Source organism: Panicum virgatum, chromosome 7N (genome assembly GCF_016808335.1).
Source record: "Panicum virgatum strain AP13 chromosome 7N, P.virgatum_v5, whole genome shotgun sequence".
Classification (NCBI taxonomy): Eukaryota; Viridiplantae; Streptophyta; class Magnoliopsida; order Poales; family Poaceae; genus Panicum; species Panicum virgatum.
The window spans coordinates 20,649,340-20,670,457 of record NC_053151.1 but is presented as its reverse complement, the minus strand read 5'-3'; the positions used below and the strand labels follow the sequence as shown (position 1 = coordinate 20,670,457).

General features: G+C 46.1%; 1 protein-coding gene across 1 annotated transcript; it reads left to right on the top strand.

Moving 5' to 3' along the window:
• The first annotated feature begins 395 nt into the window (after nucleotides 1-395).
• On the top strand, nucleotides 396-10,487 carry LOC120680997. Its single transcript, XM_039962558.1, has 8 exons — nucleotides 396-443; nucleotides 1,031-1,717; nucleotides 1,802-1,921; nucleotides 1,970-2,424; nucleotides 2,640-2,805; nucleotides 7,309-7,554; nucleotides 7,703-9,981; nucleotides 10,102-10,487. The coding sequence occupies exons 1-8, from the start codon at nucleotides 396-398 to the stop codon at nucleotides 10,325-10,327; spliced, it is 4,227 nt and encodes a 1,408-aa protein (XP_039818492.1). The 3' UTR covers nucleotides 10,328-10,487.
• Nucleotides 10,488-21,118: the final 10,631 nt, after the last annotated feature.

Here is a 21,118-nt window from a genome sequence, read left to right as displayed (position 1 = left end):
GCATGATGCTGATGCTTGCTCGCAGATCGCAAAGAGCGTGCTTGAAGTGTTGAGCTCCGATGGAACATGTGATGGTGGGGCATCCTGGTTTCTTCTTCTTCTCCAGGAGAGGATTGAGTATAGCTGTGCTACACTCATCCGTAAGCTGCACGACCTCGGTGGTCGGCAGGACCCTCTTATTGCCAAGGATATCCTTGAGATACTTGGCGTACGTGGGAACCTGCATAGTATCAAGAAGTGGTATGTTGCCATAAAACTTCTTAGTTACCTCGACGAACTTGCCAAATCGCTCGTCGGCCACCAGCCTCCTTCTCCGCTCTAGAAATGGTAAGGCGGTTGTATCGTGACAGTCCCGTGAAGTTCTAGGAGGTTCCACAGGGTCTTCCTGGGTAGCAATGGTGTTGGATTCTTCGGCCTCCTCCAGCACTCCGTCTTCAGCATCGGTATTCCTGGCGGTTACGGTCTTCCACCGTGTACTTGCATCCTGCAGAAGATGTGGTTTCTGTGCGGATTGTCTTGTCCACATAGCTAACACATTCACACTTTCTTTCGGGGTCTCTTCCGGTTGCTCGGATAGCTTCCCCGTGTCATGGTTAAGGCAGGATGCTGTACCTGCATCCTGCGGAAGATGTGGTTTCTGTGCGGATTGTCTTGCCCGCACAGCTACCACACTCACATTTTCTTTCGGGGTCACTTCCGGTTGCCCGGATAGCTTCCCCGTGTCATGGTTAAGGCAGGATGAGGCCAGCTGAGTTACTTTAGTTTCTATCAATTTGTTGAAACTGAACTGATGTTTAATAACAAAGTTAAACCCATCTAGTCGTATAGCCAAAGACTCGAGAATTTTATCATTAACAAGAAATTTCTCTCTAATGTTGTCATTAATTTGTTTTTGGCCATTCATGAAGTCTCTAAGTGACGGAGGTAGATCTATGTACCTCCCTGCCGAGTGGGGTCCCCGAACACGGGAGACTACCCTGCTCGGTGACCCGGCAATGACCTCGACGGCTTCTCCACCTTCTCCAGTTAGCTTAAGGCCATCCAGTGGCCCGCCACCTTCAAACCTACTGGGATTGAGAAGTACGACGGCGAGTCGGACCCCAAGACGTGGCTGCGCACCTACTCCATCGCCGTCCGAGCTGCGAACGGCGACAACGACATCATGGCTGCCTATGTCCCGGTCATGATGGGTCGCCACGCCCTCAACTGGCTCGAAGCGCTCCCCGCCAGCTCCATCAACAGCTGGCAGGATCTTTGCAGCACCTTCATCCAGTACTACCAAGCATCCTGCCCAGGTCCCAAAACCAGATGGGATCTGGCCAGCGTCAAACAGCAACCGGACGAGTCCCTCCGCGACTACATCAAGAGGTACTTTGCTAACCGTAATACCTTTACGGAGGCTGATGACAGGGATGTTATCCACCACTTCCATGAAGGCCTCCATAACATCAAACTATGGAGGAAGATGTTCGAGAGGAACCCCAAGACCGTGGGTGACATGATGTTGATCATCAACAAGCACGCCGACATGGAAGATGCCGAGCGAGCTCACCGCCGGCACAAGACCAAGAATGACTCCTCCGAGCATCCCCCACAGCGGGACAATCACTCGGAACGACGATGCGACAATTGCCCACCTCGTCATGGGAAGAAGCACGACCGCGCCGAGTCGTCCAAGAACCGCGACCGCAAGCGTGGCCCCGATAACACCGTCGCTGTCGCCGAAAGGTCTTAGTTCCGCTCCACCCTCAACCAAGCGGACCTGGACCGGCTCCTGGATGGCAAGTGTCCTTGGCACAAGGATGCAAATCATATTGCCCGGGAGTGCCGAGCACTCTCCAACGGCATCATCAAGGACGACGACTCCAAGCGACCCCGCCGCGACGACCGCGACAGGCCGAGTGGTTCCAGAACCACCCGGGTGCGCCCACGGAGGCGCAACTCGCCCAGGTGAGATGGCGATGAGCAGAGGGAAGATTCCCCAGGGAACTTCCAGGAAGAAGACAGGGCCGTCAACTTCATATTCGGCGGCCCCAGCAAGCAATCATGCCGGTGCAAGCTCAAGCTGGATGATCGCGAAGTCAACCTGGTGTTCAAACACCCGGTTGAACCCCTGCGGTGGTCGGAGACGCCGATCACCTTTGACCGCCGCGACCACTGGGTCTACCTGCCCAGGCCGGGTGCCTACCCCCTCGTGGTCAGCCCGGTGGTGAGCCAGGTTCACCTGGCCAAAGTACTCGTCGATGGTGGCAGCGCCCTCGACATCATTTTAGCCAGCACGTTGGAGAGCATGGGCTACGACATGACCTCCCTGGTCCCATCTGACCAGGCCTTCTACGGCATTATCCCCAGAGCTGGGTTGACTCCGGTCGGCCGGGCCACCTTGCCGGACACCTTCGGCACCCGCAACAACTACTGCACCGAGTATGTCAACTTCGAAGTCGCCGAGTTCGAGACCTCCTACCACGCCTCCTGGGAAGACCCTCCCTCGCCAAGTTCATGGCGATCCCCAACCACACGTATCTTCTCCTGAACATGCCAGCTCCAAAGGGGGTCCTCTCGGTCTATGGAGATCTGCAGACCTCCTACGCGTGTGAGGCCAAGAACATTGAACTCTCCGACACCCTGGAATGATCCAGGAACTCAGTTCTTGTTGCTCAGGCAGCAAAGAACCTCCCGACAGACCATCAGCAGATCCCCGCCAAGGAGTCGACTTCCGAGTCGCAGCTCACGCCAGGCATGGCGACCAAGACCATCGTCCACTGGGATGATGAGCCGCACAAGACCGCCGTGATCGGGGCCAGTGTTGACGGCCATTATTTCCATTTTGACCGTCAACTTCTCAGGAATAAAATGAGTTTTACACCATGTTCCATACATATTTTGCTTATTTCTAACAAGTGCAACAAGTTTTGGATGATTTGTGGTTGCAGGAACTAGTGTACCAAAAATCTGGAAAAATGGACAAAATACCAGGCTGACCGGCCTACCCTAGGCCGGCCGGCCTGGCACCACAACATACCATGCCACAAAACTTTTCCAGAGTGATCATGAGCACAAATCCAAGCCAATCCAATTTGGTTTCATCCAAATTCACAAACAAAGACCGAAAGGCTTGAGCAATGGAAGGTTGGGTCTACTTTCAGTGTCCAAACGCAGTTTCAAGACCTAAACTGCCTTTAGCAAGAATGTGCAATCGTTGATTGATGCAACGGTGGAACGGAGGGCCGAGAGGAGCCAAACCCAGGCCGACCGGCCTAGGGGAGGCCGGCCGGACTAACAATCACGTGCTTTGGACCCAATCCTCTTCCACCGACTTCTAGAGAGACAATCCAAGCCGTCCACAAAAGTCGGTGGCCAGATGGTGGGATCCCCAGGCCGGCTGGCCTAGGGGAGGCCGGCCGGCCCCACTTTGCAGTGGCTCTTGCTCAACTTCGCGTAGAAGTTACATCAACCGACCTAGTTGCTTACAACACACGCGCCGACCTCGTACTGACCTTGGAGCACTATAAATAGAGAGCAACACCCTCACTCTTCACATACACAAAGAGGTGCTCTCTTCTCTCATTCTCAGTTTTTAGATTAGGTTAGGTAGTCTGGGAGCTAGAGTCGAGTTGAGCTTGTCTCAGGATTCCGGAGTCGTCATCGGAAGTCGGGTATAAGCTCTTGTATCTTTTCCTTTGACATTTATCAATATAAGTTATCTTCTTTATCTTTTTGAGTCAACTTTACTTTCCGCATTTATTTATCTTCCCAAGTTATCTTACTTGTGTGTGGAAGTAATTCTCTAGCTTAGGCTTTGTACCTATCTTGTTTATCGGGATCTTACCTTACGGGTTTTCTCGCCCGGACTAGGGAGGCTCAAGTTAGTTCCCTAGGTTGAGGGGATTTCTCTTGCTTGCTACAAGAGAAATCCTAACACCAAGAGCAGACGTGGTGTCTGAGCTCAGTGTTAGCTAGAAAGTGTGTTCCACCCCACGGTACCATTGTGGTAGGCGACAGGTGGTGACAGCCCTATCTGTTCTTTGTAGTCCACCACGTTCGGGTGTTTTCATAGCAGTAGTTGCAGGTTGCTGTTAGAAGCAAGGTTTAGTCTAGAGAGGCGAGCTCGATAGTTTAGAAGTGTTTTAGGAGTCTTTCTCGGTCGTTGTCCTCCTGGCTGCTTACCTCTCTAAGGATTAGAGTCTCCTGTGTCAGACGGTCATCGTTGGCCGTTATCTTATCCTATCATATCCGGCTTACCCCCACTAAATTAGTCGGTTGATATCTTTAGTAAAGTTTGTCATTTGATTCTTCGATACTCTTTATCCATAGTGCTTCACTGAGGAAATATACGATACCTTGGAATACTCCAAGGTGAAGTGCTACAGCGGTGATTCTGTGTGCTTGCGGAATCCATATTCTATTGAGTGTAAGAAACGCCAACGAGCATTTCTGGCGTCATTGCCAGGGAAGCAATTGGCTAAGGATTTCGTTGAATAGTTTGATAAAATTTACTAGTTTGTCACCGCTAATTTTAGCGGGATTACAACTGCTCTCGGTATCTTTGTGATTTCTGCGGAGCAGTGCAGGACCAAATTCGATCTACCATATCACTTCCACTCAGATCCAGAAAAAATTTGGGTGAATTGTTTTACGCATAGTCGTCCTACCAGAAGAAATTTTCTTAGGATCAAGGTTTCACAACACCAGCTTCAATACCTATGGCTCAGAAGACACTCCGTCAATTCTCAGCCCCGTCCAATAGCCATATCCCTACTGGACTGAACAATGACCAAGGCACTGATGGCTTTGAGATAAAGACTGGGCTTGTCAACATGGTTCAAGCAAGTCCCTTCTGCGAAAAGGCATCAGAGGATACTCACGCTCATCTACAGAATTTTCTGGAAGTGAGCAGCGTAATCAACCCAAGAGGCACTATGATTGATAATATTCGTCTTCGACTGTTCCCATTCTCTTTGCTTGGGAAAGCAAAGACGTAGTTTTACACCTACAAGGAAGGATTCAACACTTGGGATGCGTGCTCCAATGCTTTTCTAGTCAAGTACTTTCCAGTTTTGAACAACTCCAGGACGAGACAGTCCCGGAAGCCTGGGAACATCTTCAGGAATACATTGCAGTATGCCTACACCACGACATGGAAGAATGGCATATCATTCAGAACTTCTTCCATGGCCTGAACCAGCGATTGCAAGATCACATGGACGCAGCAGCAGGAGGAGCATTCCTCTCCCTCGATGTTGCAGGAGCTAGAACGCTCATCAACAAGATTGCTTCCAACCATAGTTAGAAGGGAGATAGACAGCCGGCCCATGCAAAAGAAATACATGAAATTGACAGTGTCAATATGGTGGCAGCAAAGATGGATCTTCTCATGAAAAGGCTGGAATCTCCAAACCAGGAGGTTAACCAGATTATGGAGCCTCAGATGACATGTGAGAAATGTTGCAATACTAGACACTCGGGCAAATCTTGCCCATTCACTCAAGAGGACGAGAACTCTATTGGAAACAACACTCCTAATGACTCAGATTGTCATCCTCAGCAAGGTTGAAATTCTAAGCCTGACCTCCCCTTCGGCCAACAGCAAGGTATCAATTTTAATAATAGTTTTCAGCCCTCGCTTAAAGACTTCATGAATGGCCAAAAACAAATGAATGACAACATTAGTGAGAAATTTCTTGCTAATGATAAAATTCTTGAGTCTTTGGCTATGCAACTAGAAGGGTTTAACTCTGTTATTAAACATCAATTGAGTTCCAACGAATTGATAGAAACTAAAGTAACTCAACTGGCCTCATTCTGCCTTAACCACGACACGGGGAAACTATCCGGGCAACTGGAAGTGAACCCGAAAGAAAATGTGAGTGTGGTAGCTGTGCGGGCAAGACAATCCGCACAGAAACCACATCTTCCACAGGATGTAGGTATATCATCATGTCTTAACCACGACACGGGGAAACTATCCGGGCAACCGGAAGTGAACCCGAAAGAAAATGTGAGTGCGGTAGCTGTGCGGGCAAGACAATCCGCACAGAAACCACATCTTCTGCAGGATGCAAGTACACGGTGGAAGATCGTAACTGCCAGGAATACCGATGCTGAAGACAGAGTGTTGGAGGAGGCCAAAGAATCCAACACTATTGCTACCCAGGAAGACCCCGTGGAACCCCCTAGAACTTCACGGGACTGTCACGATACAACTGCCTTACCGTTTCTAGAGCGGAGAAGGAGGCCAGTGGCCGACGAGCAATTCGGCAAGTTCGTCGAGGTAATTAAGAAGTTTTATGGGAACATATCGCTTCTTGATACTATACAGGTTCCCACGTACGCCAAGTATCTCAAGGATATCCTTGGCAATAAGAGGGTCCTGCCGACCACCGAGGTCGTGCAGCTTACGGATGAGTGTAGCACAGCTATACTCAATCCTCTCCTAGAGAAGAAGAAGAAACCAAGATGCCCCACCATCACATGTTCAATCGGAGCTCAACACTTTAAGGACGCTCTTTGCGATCTACGAGCAAGCATCAGCATCATGTCAAAGGTAACTTATGATAAACTTAACCATCATGCGCTTGCTCCTACTGCCATGTGTTTGCAGCTAGCAGACCAATAAGTTCGTCATCTCGCGGGGATCGCCAAGGATATTTCTGTGAAAATACGGAGTTTCTTTGTCCCCGTTGATTTTGTCATTCTCGACATGGAAGTCGACACTGAGATCCCTCTCATATTGGGGAGGCCATTCTTGAGCATCACAACTGCACACATTGATGTGGGAGTTGGAGTAATCCAACTCAACATCATTGGGCAGAAGGAGAGATTTGGTTTCAAACCGAAGGATGAAAGATGCTCACAGATCAAAAGTTTCAACCGAAAGGAATCAGTGAAAGAGCTGGAGAAGTCGTATTCCCTCATCGAATTCGTGGAGAATCTTCGAACTCGAGAGGAGAATAAGGTGTATAACCAATGGAACGCAAAGCAGAATATCCAACATAAGAATTTTTTGGAATTTGGGAAGAAAGAGATTGAAGTAACTCTACCTACACGGAAGGTGTAGCGGAAGAAAGCATCGCCACCAATGTCTCCATCAGGTGACGACGACAAAACCCAAGGTATGGATAGTCTTGCTCAGGACGAGAAACTCTAGCCCTTGGCATGAGGTACGTGGTCAATGGCGGAACCAGGGGGGCTAGCAGGGGCCGTGGCCCCCCCCCAACGATGCAAAAAAATTTTAACACCCACTATTGTTTGGAACTTGGAAGCCCAATGTCCAGTTAGCAACTCAGCCCACGTTGCAATCCCTAGTAGATAGCCCAAACAAACAACGAGCTGCAAGCGGACGCCACCGCATCGGTCTGCAGACTCGCGGACGCCGCCGCAGCCAGGCGCGCCGCACGGTGGCAGCGGCACAACCGGGCGCCGGCCGCCGCCATGGCTATTGGCTCGCCCTCCCCGCCGGCAGGTGAAATCGCGAGCCTCGACGACGCCGGGCCGGAGCATCGTGCGGAGGTAGAAGGCAACCTGCAGCAGCAGCAGGCACCCTGCACGCCTAAGGTAATCCCTAACCTAACATTTCCCCAATATATTCCTCCAATCCTTTTCTATTTTCTTGATTAATGCAAGGAGTGGATTTGTAGGCTGTACAATCGTGTGTAGCTAAGCTAAAAATTATGCCTTGACCTCGATCCCTTGACCTTTCTAGGAAATCACGGCTAAGCCAAAAAGAAAGACACAAACACTTCTTTCATTTTACAAGAAGATTGAAGGTGCAGTTGGGGATCTACAAGTACAAGGGCAGCAAGATGATTTGGCCAATCAGGATCAGAACCCTCAATCTAATGAAAATGTTGTACTTGAAGATGAGGCTCCAAGCAGGCAACGATCTCCTAAAGTTCAGAGACTCAATTCAGATGCAAGTGTTTTGGTAGTCGAGCGTGATCCAGGTTTACGCTGCCAAATTTGGGAGTATCCTATTGATGAACAAGATGAAGCTCGCAGAATATACATGATGCATGGTCCATACCATTTTCTCATGGATGAGTACCCTCTTTCTGGTTCAAAGAAACACCCACGCAGGTTTCAGGCTCATTGGTTCAAATCTTTTCCATGGTTAGAGTATTCACCAGACAAAGATGCAGCTTTCTGCTTTCCTTGCTATTTGTTTTCCAAGAAGCCATCTGGAAGAGCAGGATCTGATGCATTCACTGTGAAAGGGTTCAGGTCTTGGAAGAAAGTAAATGAAGGAACAAAGTGTGCATTTTTATCTCACATGGGAAGTGACTGCAATTCTGCTCATAGTTACAATGTCAAATGTTTTGATAATCTGCAGAATCAATCTGGTCATATTCGAAATGTGTTCAAGAAGCAAACCAATGAAGATATCAGAAGGAATAGGCTTCGTCTTAGAGTATCAATTGACACAGTCCGATGGTTAGCATTCCAAGCTTGTGCTTTTCGTGGACATGATGAATCTCCTACCTCCAAGAACCAAGGTAATTTCCTTGAAATGGTCAAACTTCTAGCTGCATATGATGAGGAAGTTAAGGCTGTTGTACTAGGAAATGCTCCAGGGAATGCTAAATATACATCACCAAAAATTCAGAAGGAAATCCTAAATATGATGGCTTGCAATGTGCAAAAGGCAATTCGTACTGAAATTGGTGATGCAAAGTTTTGCTTGATAGTAGATGAATCAAGAGATGAATCAAGAAGAGAACAAATGGCACTTGTTGTTCGTTTTGTTGACCAAGAGGGATTTATTCGAGAACGCTTTCTCGATATTGTTCATGTTCATGATACAACATCTGCAACTCTTAAACAAGAATTGTGCTCTGTGTTATCTTTTCACAAATTGGATGTCCACAATATTCGGGGGCAGGGGTATGATGGTGCTAGTAACATGCGTGGAGAATGGAATGGACTACAAGCAAAATTTGCTGCAGACTGCCCTTATGCATACTATGTCCATTGTTTTGCTCACCAATTACAATTGGCTCTGGTTGCTGCATCCAAAGAAGTACCTGAGGTTCAGAATTTTTTTGAACATCTTTCTTTTGTTGTCAATACTGTTGTGTCTTCTAGTAAGAGAAATGATGACCTTCATGCCAATCAAGTAGCTGAAATGGAACTTTTGGCTGAACTTAATGAGCTTGAAACTGGAAGGGGAGCTAATCAAATTGGGACTTTAAAGCGGTCTGGTGATACTAGATGGAGCTCACATTATGATTCTGTGTGCAGCCTAATAAAATTGTATAAACCCACATTCTTGGTCCTCAAGGACATTGCTAATACTAAAGGTCCAGGAACTTCACAAACAGTAAGAGGGAAGGCTGCTGGTGCTGTTACATTGATGATGTCATTTGACTTTGTATTTATTTTGCATCTTATGAAAGAACTGATGGGAATCACAGATTTGCTTTGCAAGAAGTTACAACACAAGTCTCAAGATATTGTGAATGCTATGGATGATGTCGCCACCACAAAGAAGTTGCTTCAAAACTTGAGAGAGCATGGTTGGGACAATCTAATTAGTGATGTGATATCTTTTTGCATGAAACATGGAATTGCTTATCCAAACATGGAAGACTTCTATGCAGACTTCATTCGATCTCGTGCAGCTAATGAGACTACAGTTGAGCATCACTACAGATATGATGTTTTTACAGTTGCAATTGATCAACAGGCACAAGAATTGAATTGCAGGTTTAGCGAACAAGCAACAGAGCTTCTCATGTTGTGTACTTCTTTGGATCCTAGGGATTCATTCAGTTTATTCAACATTGATAATGTGTGCACTCTAGCTTCAAAGTTCTATCTCGCTGACTTTTCGGAGCAAGAAAGAAGAACCTTGAGATGTCAGTTACGGCATTATGAGCATGATGTACCTACTAATCCAAAGTTTCAGAATTTGACAAGTGTAGCTGATCTCTGTCGGCGACTTGTAGAAACTAAGAAGGCAGAAGATTATTATTTGATTGATAGGTATTATCCATTCTACATTTCTACTCCTACAGTTCTACTTTGTTTAAGTTCAGTGGTCCCTTTGATCCAATAGAAGCACTAATCTGTACTAATCTTTCTCATTCATCGTCATTTTTGTAGATTGATTCGTCTTGTTCTTACTCTACCTGTTTCTACTGCAACGACAGAGCGTGCATTTTCAGCAATGAAACTTCTCAAGACAAGACTTCGCAACAAAATGGAAGATGAATTTCTAAGGGATTGCATGTTAATCTATATTGAGAGGGAGATTGCTATTAAGTTCACGACAGATGCAATTATTGATGATCTCTATGTGAAGAAGAACCGCAAAGTTCGACTAAAATGAAATCGTTTGTTTTCACTAACCCACCTTTTTGTAAAGTGTAGCTAGCTTTTGTAATATGGTTCCTGGCTGCATGAATGAACAATGAAAATTTGGTGTCAACTGTCAAGTACACCTAATCATTGTATTCTCCATATCCAATGAATATATGTTGACTTAGCCTCTTGGCCCCCCCTTCAAATATTTTCTGGTTCCGCCGTTGTACGTGGTAGTTATCCATTCTTGTATTGGCATATAGGATAGTTTATATTCTTGCATAGTTTTCCCTTTCACATCTTGACATGTTTAAATTCTCGCAAATGCATTCATTTCACTTTACATTGTATACAAAAAAAAATCGACCAAGATGGCAGACCTACTAAGCTTCATTCAAGCTTGGGGGGGTGCCCCTGTATCCAGGTAAGTCATCTGACCTATCCTTTCGTCTTGTGTCCTAAAAAAGTAGTTAGTTTAAATCATTCAAAAACTCAAAAAAAGAGTAACAGTATAAAATAAAACAAAAACAAAAACAAAATAAATAAATTAAATCACAACAAAAAAAAAAGTTTCATGTTTTGAATAAAACTCCCAACTCATATGTGTGGAAATCTGTGTAAGCTCTTATCATGGAGATGATGAATAGTTGCTCTGTCCATGCTTTGCAAGTGCCTCGTATACAACTGTTTACTCTCCTAGTACTTGAACTAGTTGGCACATAAGTAGTGCCACTAAAATCTGGTTTGAGTGGGAGCATGAGCTTGATTTCTAAGTCTAAGTTGTTGTGAGATTTGAGATGGCCCGAATCGGAATAAAATTGCATGCTCTAGTAGGGAACCTCTTGGAATTTCTTTAAAATAAAACTTGGTAAAGAATTCCCCTTTGGTTTACATGTCCTACCCAGAGCCCTATTGTTTTATCATATGAACCGATATAAGCTATCTTGAGTTATCTTGAAATTTTGTCGAATGGTGAGTTCGTTCGAGGAAGGTACTTATCATCTACCGATCTTTCTCCTTTGCGTACCCATTGTTTTGCTAGCCTCAAAATGTCTGTCATGTCAATTACCTACTCCGAGTATTGAGATCCACCTTCGCCAGACAATTCCCCTCACAACAAAACCCAAAATCTCCACAGTGAACCTATCCATCTCGAATGTTCTATCCAAGCAATGCTCCCTTCCAAAAATCTATCATTATGGAGTGTGGGTCATCTTCCTAAAAAAGAAACTGGAGCAGAAGCAATGAAAAAAAAGACAAGACCCATACCTCCACTCAAAAGAGTTGAAATAAGGGGCTCGAAAGACCAAAATTCTCTAAGTGTGAGTCCATTTCCTCCCTCTCCCCTGAACATTTTACCGTCCATAAGATCGGAATTTGATCGAGTACCAACCTCTTGCGAACCACTACTCGGCTCGGCAACACAAGTAACCAAGGTATGCTACACTCTTCCTACCCAAAACTCCACATATCAGCCTTAGAGTAGGAAGAAGATGGTCAAAATTTCCGACCATGGTGAGGATTATACACCTTGAGCGAATCGAGAGTACCATCGGGGAATCTTAAACCACTTTTGAAAAACTTGCAAAACTCCGAGATTGGAACCTGAACAGGTGGCAGGAAATATTCCGGTGAAGGTTGTTCAATCTCTCAACCGCCCAAGACGAGGGATGAAATGCGAGTAAGCCCCAACTCCAGAAACCAAGGTATGAGCCAACTTATTCAAAGTACATATGGGATAGAGTATTATGTTGTGCATAAGGTTTCTGCAGAGTATAAGCATTGATGCAACTCCTGATTGTTGACGCTCACTACAACCATTTCCAGGCGTCAACTTGATCAGAAAATCATGAGAGTTTGCATTTCTTACACGCATCCTTATCCAATAAAGTCCCTAAACTACACTTTACCTTTTAGAATATGCAAGTTGTGTTTTCAAGCTAATATGTAGGTTACAAGCACACTTTGGCCCGACATAAAATCGCAGAAATTATCAGAGCACCGATTCAGGCTCAGATGGACCAAAAGTGATGCAAGAACCCAATTCAAACGAGTCAAGACAGGCCAACCCCAACGTGGATCAGACAAGCAGGCCCAACACAGCCTACAAGAAGAAGTTGGGGGTGGTTGGCGGCCCGGGCAGGCTGACCGACCTACCTAGTCGGCCGACCAGGCCAGTGGGCCCTACCGCCTCAGCCAGGGCACGTGGCGCCTCCCCGTTGGTCCCCTACGTCGGTTGTGCAGGCTTCATCCCGTTGCTCCCTGCTATAAATACAAGGGGGGTGGAGAATAGGACACACACACACACACACCACACCTCTGATTTCCTCTCTTGCATTCCTTGCATAGTCTTTAGGCTTAGTGGAGTTTAGGAGAAGTCTAGGAGTCATCGAGTCGCCGGAGTTGCTCGAGAGTCTGGTATGGGTTCATCTCTAGCTCTCTCTTGTAATATTCGGTCGTTTGTAATAGAATTAGACTATGGTTACCGATATCTGCTTGAAGTATATTCTGAGTTATCAAGTATATGCTTCTTGTCATGGTTGCATTATTATTCAATGCTTGCATTGCATGATCGCCCTGTGCTGGAGATGGTTAGTCTTTTGTTCTTAGAACTCTATCAACTGCTCCAGTATTCGTATGATTGCTCTAGTGTGATGTCTGTCCATCTGGAGGGTGGGGGCTCCAAGCGGGACATTAGAGTATCCCTCACTAGTGTAGACATGGTGTCTAGATTAGCTAAGAGTTGTTGGATGTCAACTATACCCACGGTTTGTAGAGGTAGCCGGCAGGTGGTGACAGCCCTGTCCAAGCCTTTTAGTAATCCTCCATGTTCGGTATGGGGGGTTGGAGGTACATAAAGTCACCGAGGTGTACGGGCTCCTCCCGTTACTTCGATAGCAATCTCCCTATTGTGTAGTTTAATCTCTGACGAGCTAACTAATGAGAAAGTGTAGATACAGCTAGCCTAGCATAGCTGACTTGAGCTCTGACTTTTACCTTGGTCCCGGCCTAAAGCAATCTTTATTCTTTTATTTATCCAAGAGAGTAGTTTGTGTGTGTGTCACACTACCTCCTACCATGTTATTATCTTATCCCTGTTTATGCATGGGAATATCCAATCTAGATAGAGCTCACCAACTGATCTATATATTCTCTCACTCATCGCCTTCCTTGTGGAAATATAAATGACACCCCGGTATACTCCCGGGTAAAATGCTACAGCGGTATTCCGTGCACTTGTGGATTTATTCGTGGTTCATGAAATACTACCACCCCAAATTGGCATCTGCGGGCGTCATCGTTAGGTGACATTGGTAGGTGCCAATAAGCATTTTTGGCGCCGTTGCCAGGGAAGGCACAGAGTGAAATATATAGACAAAGTTGTGAACAAAATCGAAATTGGTATTCGCTTGCTAAACAGGCTAACTTGGCTTTGTTTTCTTGTCTTTGTTGATAGGAAAACAGGGTAGTGTATGACCGGTTTCGACTTGCCGCAAAACTTTCATTCCAATCCAGAGTCACTTTTGAGGAGGCCGCGAGCTCGTCTCGTATCACCTCGGAGATCACTCCCAGTAGTTGATCTTGTCATCGCATCATCGTCAGCTCCTAGAGCTATGGTCCAGAAGACACTCCGTGATTACTCTGCTCCGTCTGCTAACCAGGTCCCGACCGGACCCTAGGTTAACACCGGAGGAGAAAATTTTGAGATCAAGATGGGTCTCATTACGATGGTGCAGGCCAGCCCATTCTGTGGCAAGGCCAATGAGGATGCCAGCGCTCATCTCCAGCAGTTCCTGGAGCTCTGCAGTATTTTTGTTATCAAGGGTGTATCGCAAGATGCAATCCGGCTCCGTTTGTTTCCGTTCTCTCTTTTGGGGAGAGCGAAGCAATGGTTTTATGCTAACAAGGCTACTGTGGATACTTGGGACAAATGTGCCAAGGCGTTCCTCTCGAAGTTCTTCCCGACGGGCAAAACCAATGCTCTTCGTGGTCGGATTTCGAACTTCCAGCAGGCATCAAATGAGTCAATTCCGGAAGCTTGGTAGAGGCTTCAGGAGTACATTTTGGCGTGTCCACACCATGGTATGGATAATTGGCTCATACTACAGAACTTCTACAATGGGTTGACACAGTCATCCCGTGATCATGTGGATGCCGCTGCGGGTGGAGCTTTCTTCTCACTGACCATTGAAAGAGCTTCATCATTAATCAAGAAGATGGTTTCCAACCAAGGTTGGAGCGATGATCGCCTCCAACCGCGCCAGCGAGGTATGCACTCCGTCAAGGAGGCCGACATGCTCGCTATGAAGATTGATCTCCTCCTCAAGAAATTTGAGGATTATTCCCAAGGTAAGGCTCAGATGCAAGCACATCAAGCCTTGGAAACCCGCATGATGTGCGAGGTCTGCGGGAATGTTGGACATTCGGGCGACAATTGCCCAGAAACCCAAGAAGAAGCTCTATTCCTCAATGGCAGCAATGGGTTTCGTCCACAAGAAGGTCAGGGGTGGAACCAACCACGCCCATATTACCAAGGAGATAATGGGAATTCGAATTCTTTCGGTCCTAACCAGCCTACCTTGTGAGATCTTATCAACGGCCAAGCGAAGATCAATGATTCCCTTCAGATGAAGTTGGCCGCTATGGACAAATCTATAGAGACTGTCCATGCCAAGATGGATGGATTCTCCACGGCTATGAAGAACCAGCTGAGTTTCAATAAGGCGCTAGAAACTCAATTGGCTCAACTAGCTGCTGCTACACCTGCTGCTGGACTAGGGAAGATTCCAGGGCAACCCGAGTCTGCTCTAGAAAGCGTGAATGTCATCAATACTATGTGGAAAGAGCCCCTTAGCAGGACACCCCTCAGCTATGCAGAGAAGCTCACACGCCCAAGAAGAGGTGCGTGGGGCAAGTTAGCAGCCACAATAAGAGAAGATCCCGGAACCCCAGTGATCAGCTGCTCAATCTCTGATTATGAATTTGATCACGCCCTTTGTGACCTTGGAGCCAGCGTCAACATCATGCCCAAGGTGACTTTCGAGAAGCTAGGCTATCCATCAATTTCCCCTACCATTATGTGTGTTCAGCTGGCAGATTCCACGATAAGATATCCAGAAGGAGTTATGGAAAAGTTAATGGTAAAAGTCAAGAATACCTACATATTGGTGGACTTCGTAGTCCTTGATATGGAAGGAGATCTTGGAATTCTGCTCATACTTGGGCGACCATTCCTCAAGGATACAAATGCCAGAATTGATGTGGGGAGAGAAAGAATCAGCCTCCGTATCATGGGAAAGACCATGAAATTTAAGTTCCCAAACAAGAGAGAGGTATTCCTGATTCATGAGGATAGTGAGAAACAAGGGCTACGGGCAGAGCCCGATTGGGATGATCAAGACTATCACCCCTCTTCCAAGCCAGCTTGGGAGGATTGAGAAATTCATACTCCACCAACCGAGCCAGTGGAAGATGATCAGAAGATCCCTGATTTTATCGCCAATACAGCATGGGAAGATCTGAAAATCGTCTATCCAGCATCCGAGGATCCTGTTCCTGCGCCGCCTACGCCACCAAAGAAGACCAAGAAGGTGTGGCGCAAGAAGAACAAGACATCATTGACCGCTATTACTTCTCCAGGTACGGACGAAACAACCTCAACCTGATCAGGTATGGAGAAAGATCCTGCTTTTCAACCCTAAACCAAGAGCTAGCTTGGGGGAGGTTCCCTCCCCTAAGTCAACTGTATCCCTTTATTTGCTTCAAATAAAATTTGATAGAAACTTTTAAAAACAAAATAAAAATTTACTGCTTTATTTCCCTTTTCCATGATGCGCGGTAAGAATGTTCTAACTCCCTTTTGATAAGTTGAAAGGATGAGTTTTGCTTTGCTCTATCATGTCTGTTGTGCCTAGTTTGAAAATAAGAGTTCTCTTGAGTTTATATTTGTTGGTTATACAAATATGTTGCTAATAAACCGGAAAGTTCCGTGGGTTGCATATGCTTGATCCGAGTCTAAGTTGTTGTGAGTTTTGGTAAATAAGGTTATGCAAGTTTGTTCTAGTGATGCTTGAAGTCTGGAGTTGTTTTCGAAAAAAAAATTAAAAGGCAAGTTGCCCAGCGATATGCAATGTCCTACCAGAGCCATATGTCATATTCCATGAAAAAAAACCTTATACATATGCTGCTTGATGTTTTGTTGAGTTTTGTCAAATTGGGTGACCATAGTGAGATACTCTTCATGCTTTCTCGATCATGAGCACGTACACGTTCCATCCATTTGCTATAATCCTCCACTAGGAATTAGCACCACCATCCATTCCGCATCAATAAATGCTCCATGTCTCGGTGATCTCTCTCGTAGAACATCCCTGAAATAAAATAAAGTCAGATTATGATTGCCCCAAGAAGAAGAGAAAAGATGGCATGCCAAAGAAGCATGACCCAAAAAGAGAGAGAGAGAGAGAGAGAGAGAGAGAGAGAGGGGTAACCATGTCTCAAAAAAAAGAAAGACAGGGATGATTCGAGAGAGAAAGGCCATTACCTCAAGGAGTAAGCCATATTCATCCATCCATCCATCCACTCATACACTTGCACCTTTTGATCGAGATTGCATGACTTGTTTCTCCATGGATCCTCTCTTTGACTTTACAATAAATAGAATACAAGTGTGCCCTGTTCTTATCCTACCTTGAGAACCACAAAGGCTTGTAGTAGTAGGGAAGATCAAAGGCAAACACTACCCTGGTAAGGAAAAACAAGATGAGTGCCTCGAGAGAGTTATCCTGGGAGCTTTGCCATGTTTTCAAAAATCTTTCAAAAAAGTGTCTCCAGATGGATTGTGGATCTATAAACAAGTAAGTACTACTTTATGCAGCGTTCTAATTCTCAACAGCCCAAGACAAGGAGACAGCTAAAAAGCTCCATGAGGGAGTAAGGTAATTGAGCAAAGGTATGCTAACCAACTTATTTAAGCTTATAGATGAATCTCTTTGCTTCAGACTATGACATGACAGGTAAGGTACGAGTCAAAGTGATTTTCTGATCAACAACCTGATTTGTCCTACTTTGCTCGGGGCGAGCAAAGGACAGCTTGGGTGATCTTGTTGACGCTCACTAACGACCATTTCCAGACATCAACTTGATCAGAAAATTATGAGAGTTTGCATTTCTTACATGCATCCTTATTCAATAAAGTCCCTAAACTACACTTTACCTTTTAGAATATGCAAGTTGTGTTTTCAAGCTAATATGCAGGTTACAAGCACACTTTGGCCCGACATAAAATCGCTGAAATTATCAGAGCACCGATTCAGGATCAGATGGACCAAAAGTGATGTAAGAACCCAATTCAAACGAGTCAAGACAGGCCAACCCCAACGTGGATCAGACAAGGAGGCCCAACACAGTCTGCCAGAAGAAGTTGGGGGCGGTTGGCGGCCCGGGCAGGCCGACTAGGCCCGTGGGCTCCACCGCCTCAGCCAGGGCAAGTGGCGCCTCCCGTTGGTCCCCTACGTCGGTTGTGCAGGCTTCATCCCGTGGCTCCCTGCTATAAATACAAGGGGGGTGGAGAATAGGACACACACACACACACACACCACACCTCTCATTTCCTCTCTTGCATTCCTTGCATAGTCTTTAGGTTTAGTGGAGTTTAGGAGAAGTCTAGGAGTCATCGAGTCGCCGGAGTTGCTCGAGAGTCTGGTATGGGTTCATCTCTAGCTCTCTCTTATAATATTTGGTCCTTTGTAATAGAATTAGACTATGGTTACCGATATCTTCTTGAAGTATATTCTAAGTTATCAAGTATATGCTTCTTGTCATGGTTGCATTATTATTCAATGCTTGCATTGCATGATCGCCCTGTGCTGGAGATGGTTAGTCTTTTGTTCTTAGAACTCTATCAACTGCTCCAGTATTTGTATGATTGCTCTAGTGTGATGTCTGTCCATCCGGAGGGTGGGGGCTCCGCGCGGGACACTAGAGTATCCATTACTAGTGTAGACATGGTGTCTAGATTAGCTAAGAGTTGCTGGATGTCAACTATACCCACGGTTTGTAGAGGTAGCCGGCAGTTGGTGACAGCCCTATCCGAGCCTTTTAGTAATCCTCCACGTTCGGTATGGGGGTAGTAGGTACATAAAGTCGCCGGGGTGTACGGGCTCCTCCCGTTACTTCGATAGCGATCTCCCTGTTGTGTAGTTTAATCTTTGACGAGCTAACTAATGAGAAAGTGTAGATATAGCTAGCCTAGCACAGCTGACTCGAGCTCTGACTTTTACCTTGCTCCCGGCCTAAAGAAATCTTTATTCTTTTATTTATCCAAGAGAGTAGTTTGTGTGTGTGTCACACTACCTCCTACCATGTTATTATCTTACCCCTGTTTATGCATGAGAATATCCAATCTAGATAGAGCTCACCAACTGATCTATATATTCTTTCGCTTTCCCTGCGGAAATATAAATGACACCCCTATATAATCCCGGGTAAAATTCTACAGCGGTATTCCGTGCGCTTGCAGATTTATTTGTGGTTCATGAAATACTGCCACCCCAAATTGGCATATGCGGGCGTCATCGCTAGGTGACGTTGGTAGGCGCCAACACTGATCCACCGAGCCTCAGCTTTAGCTTTGCTCGAGGATGAGCAAAAGTTTAAGCTTGGGGGAGGGGTGTTGACGGCCATTATTTCCATTTTAAACGTCAACTTCTCGGGAATAAAATGAGTTTTACACCATGTTCCATACATATTTTGCTTATTTCTAACAAGTGCAACAAGTTTTGGATGAGTTGTGGTCGCAGGAACTAGTGTACCAAAAATCAGGAAAAATGGACAAAATACCAGGCCGACCGGCCTACCCTAGGCCGGCCGGCCTGGCACCTCAACAAACCATGCCACGAAACTTTTCCAGAGTGATCATGAGCACAAATCCAAGCCAATCCAATTTGGTTTCGTCCAAATTCACAAACAAAGACCGAACGGCTTGAGCAATGGAAGGTTGGGTCCACTTTCAGTGTCCAAACGCAGTTTCAAGACCTAAACCGCCTTGAGCAAGAATGTGCAACCGTTGATTGATGTGTCGGTGGAACGGAGGGCCGAGAGGAGCCAAACCTAGGCCAGCCGGCCTAGGGGAGGCCGGCCGGCCTAACAATCATGTGCTTTGGACCCAATCCTCTTCCACCGACTTCTAGAGAGACAATCCAAGCCATCCACAAAAGTCGGTAGCCAGATGGTGGGATCCCCAGGCCGGCCGGCCCCACTTTGCAGTGGCTCGTGCTCAACTTCGCGTAGAAGCTACATCAACCGACCTAGTAGCTTACAACACACGCGCCCACCTCGTACCGACCTTGGAGCACTATAAATAGAGAGCAACACCCACACTCTTCACACACACTAAGAGGAGCTCTCTTCTCTCATTCTTAGTTTCTAGAGTAGGTTTTGTAGTCTGGGAGTTAGAGTCGAGTCGAGCTTGTCTCGGGATTCCGGAGTCATGATCGGAAGTCGAGTCAGCTTTACTTTTCGCATTTATTTATCTTTCCAAGTTATCTTACTTGTGTGTGGAAGTAATTTTCTAGCTTAGGCTTTGTAGCTATCTTGTTTATCGGGATCTTACCTTACGGGTTTTCTTGCCCGGACTAGGGAGGCTCAAGTTAGTTCCCTAGGTTGAGGGGGATTTCTCTTGCTTGCTACCAGAGAAATCCTAACACCGAGAGCAGACGTGGTGCCTGAGCTTAGCATTAGCTAGAAAGTGTGTTCCACCCCACGGTACCGTTGTGGTAGGCGGCAGGTGGTGACAGCCCTGTCCGTCCTTTGTAGTTGTAACACCCGGTTTATAAAAGGACATAAACCGAGCAATCATATACGTGCCAGGATCAAGTCACACGTATATTCAACAGAATGAATAGTATATCACGGCACATATCACGTAAAAAGATATAATAAAGCGAGTACGAATGTTATTTATTACATTAATGACAAAAGTCTGGTACAGAGTATGCGGAAGCGTAATACATAAACGATAACTCTCGTCGGAAGCTGAGCAGGGCGCCACAGGGACATCGACTGGGAGACGAACGCCTAGAAGTCCTCGTAGTCCTGGTAGCGCTGAGCGAACTCCCTCGCGTCGGCAGGAACTGAGCAACAGTAGAGTATCCCCAAGAGGAAAAAGAGTAGAAGGCAAGAGTGAGTACACAACTTGTACTCAACAAGTATAACACAAACTATGAGGCTCTAGGTTGGCTGATTGACTGCATTAGCTTTTAAGTCTTGGCAAAATTTTATTAAAGCTATTTACTACAAGTTGATGAATTACCATAAACCCAGTTACATAGTAATTAATCAGAATTAATTAAGAAACTACTGAGAACCAAACCAAACCAAACCAAGGTAACCCCGAGAGGCACCTCCCTCGTCGGAAGGAGATAACCCCACTAATCAAAAGGAGGATCTGGGCCGCTCATGACCGTGAGCACGGCTAGTATACCAGTTTTACACTCTGCAGAGGTTGCACATCTTTACCCACAAGTCGTGAGCTACGCTAGTTGTTCATCACACTTCCTTAGGTGAGATGACTAGCGACTCACTACGAGGCCGTTACAAAGGACACGTTGGTAAGGTGTAACCGCTAAGGAATCAGGCTCCGCAACGATGGTAACCACCTCGAGGGATACGCACACCAAGCCTCGTAGCCTGGCCACCATTGAAGCTCACCACCCCACATGCCCCGTCGGTAAGTTACTCCCGAACCAAAATGACCTAATTAGTAAGCCAAGACCGTCCCATTCCAGTCTTGTGGTAGCGCTGTTGTCCTAGGTTGTCG

What these genes read in the sequence shown, in the direction of transcription:
- LOC120680997 (XM_039962558.1), top strand. Translation starts at nt 396, where the DNA reads ATGGTGTTGGATTCTTCGGCCTCCTCCAGCACTCCGTCTTCAGCATCG. An exon ending in GTGGTTCCAGAACCACCCGG is followed by an intron (nt 1,922 to 1,969) that starts GTGCGCCCACGG and finishes GGCGATGAGCAG; the next exon opens with AGGGAAGATTCCCCAGGGAA. An exon ending in GATTATTATTTGATTGATAG is followed by an intron (nt 9,982 to 10,101) that starts GTATTATCCATT and finishes TCATTTTTGTAG; the next exon opens with ATTGATTCGTCTTGTTCTTA.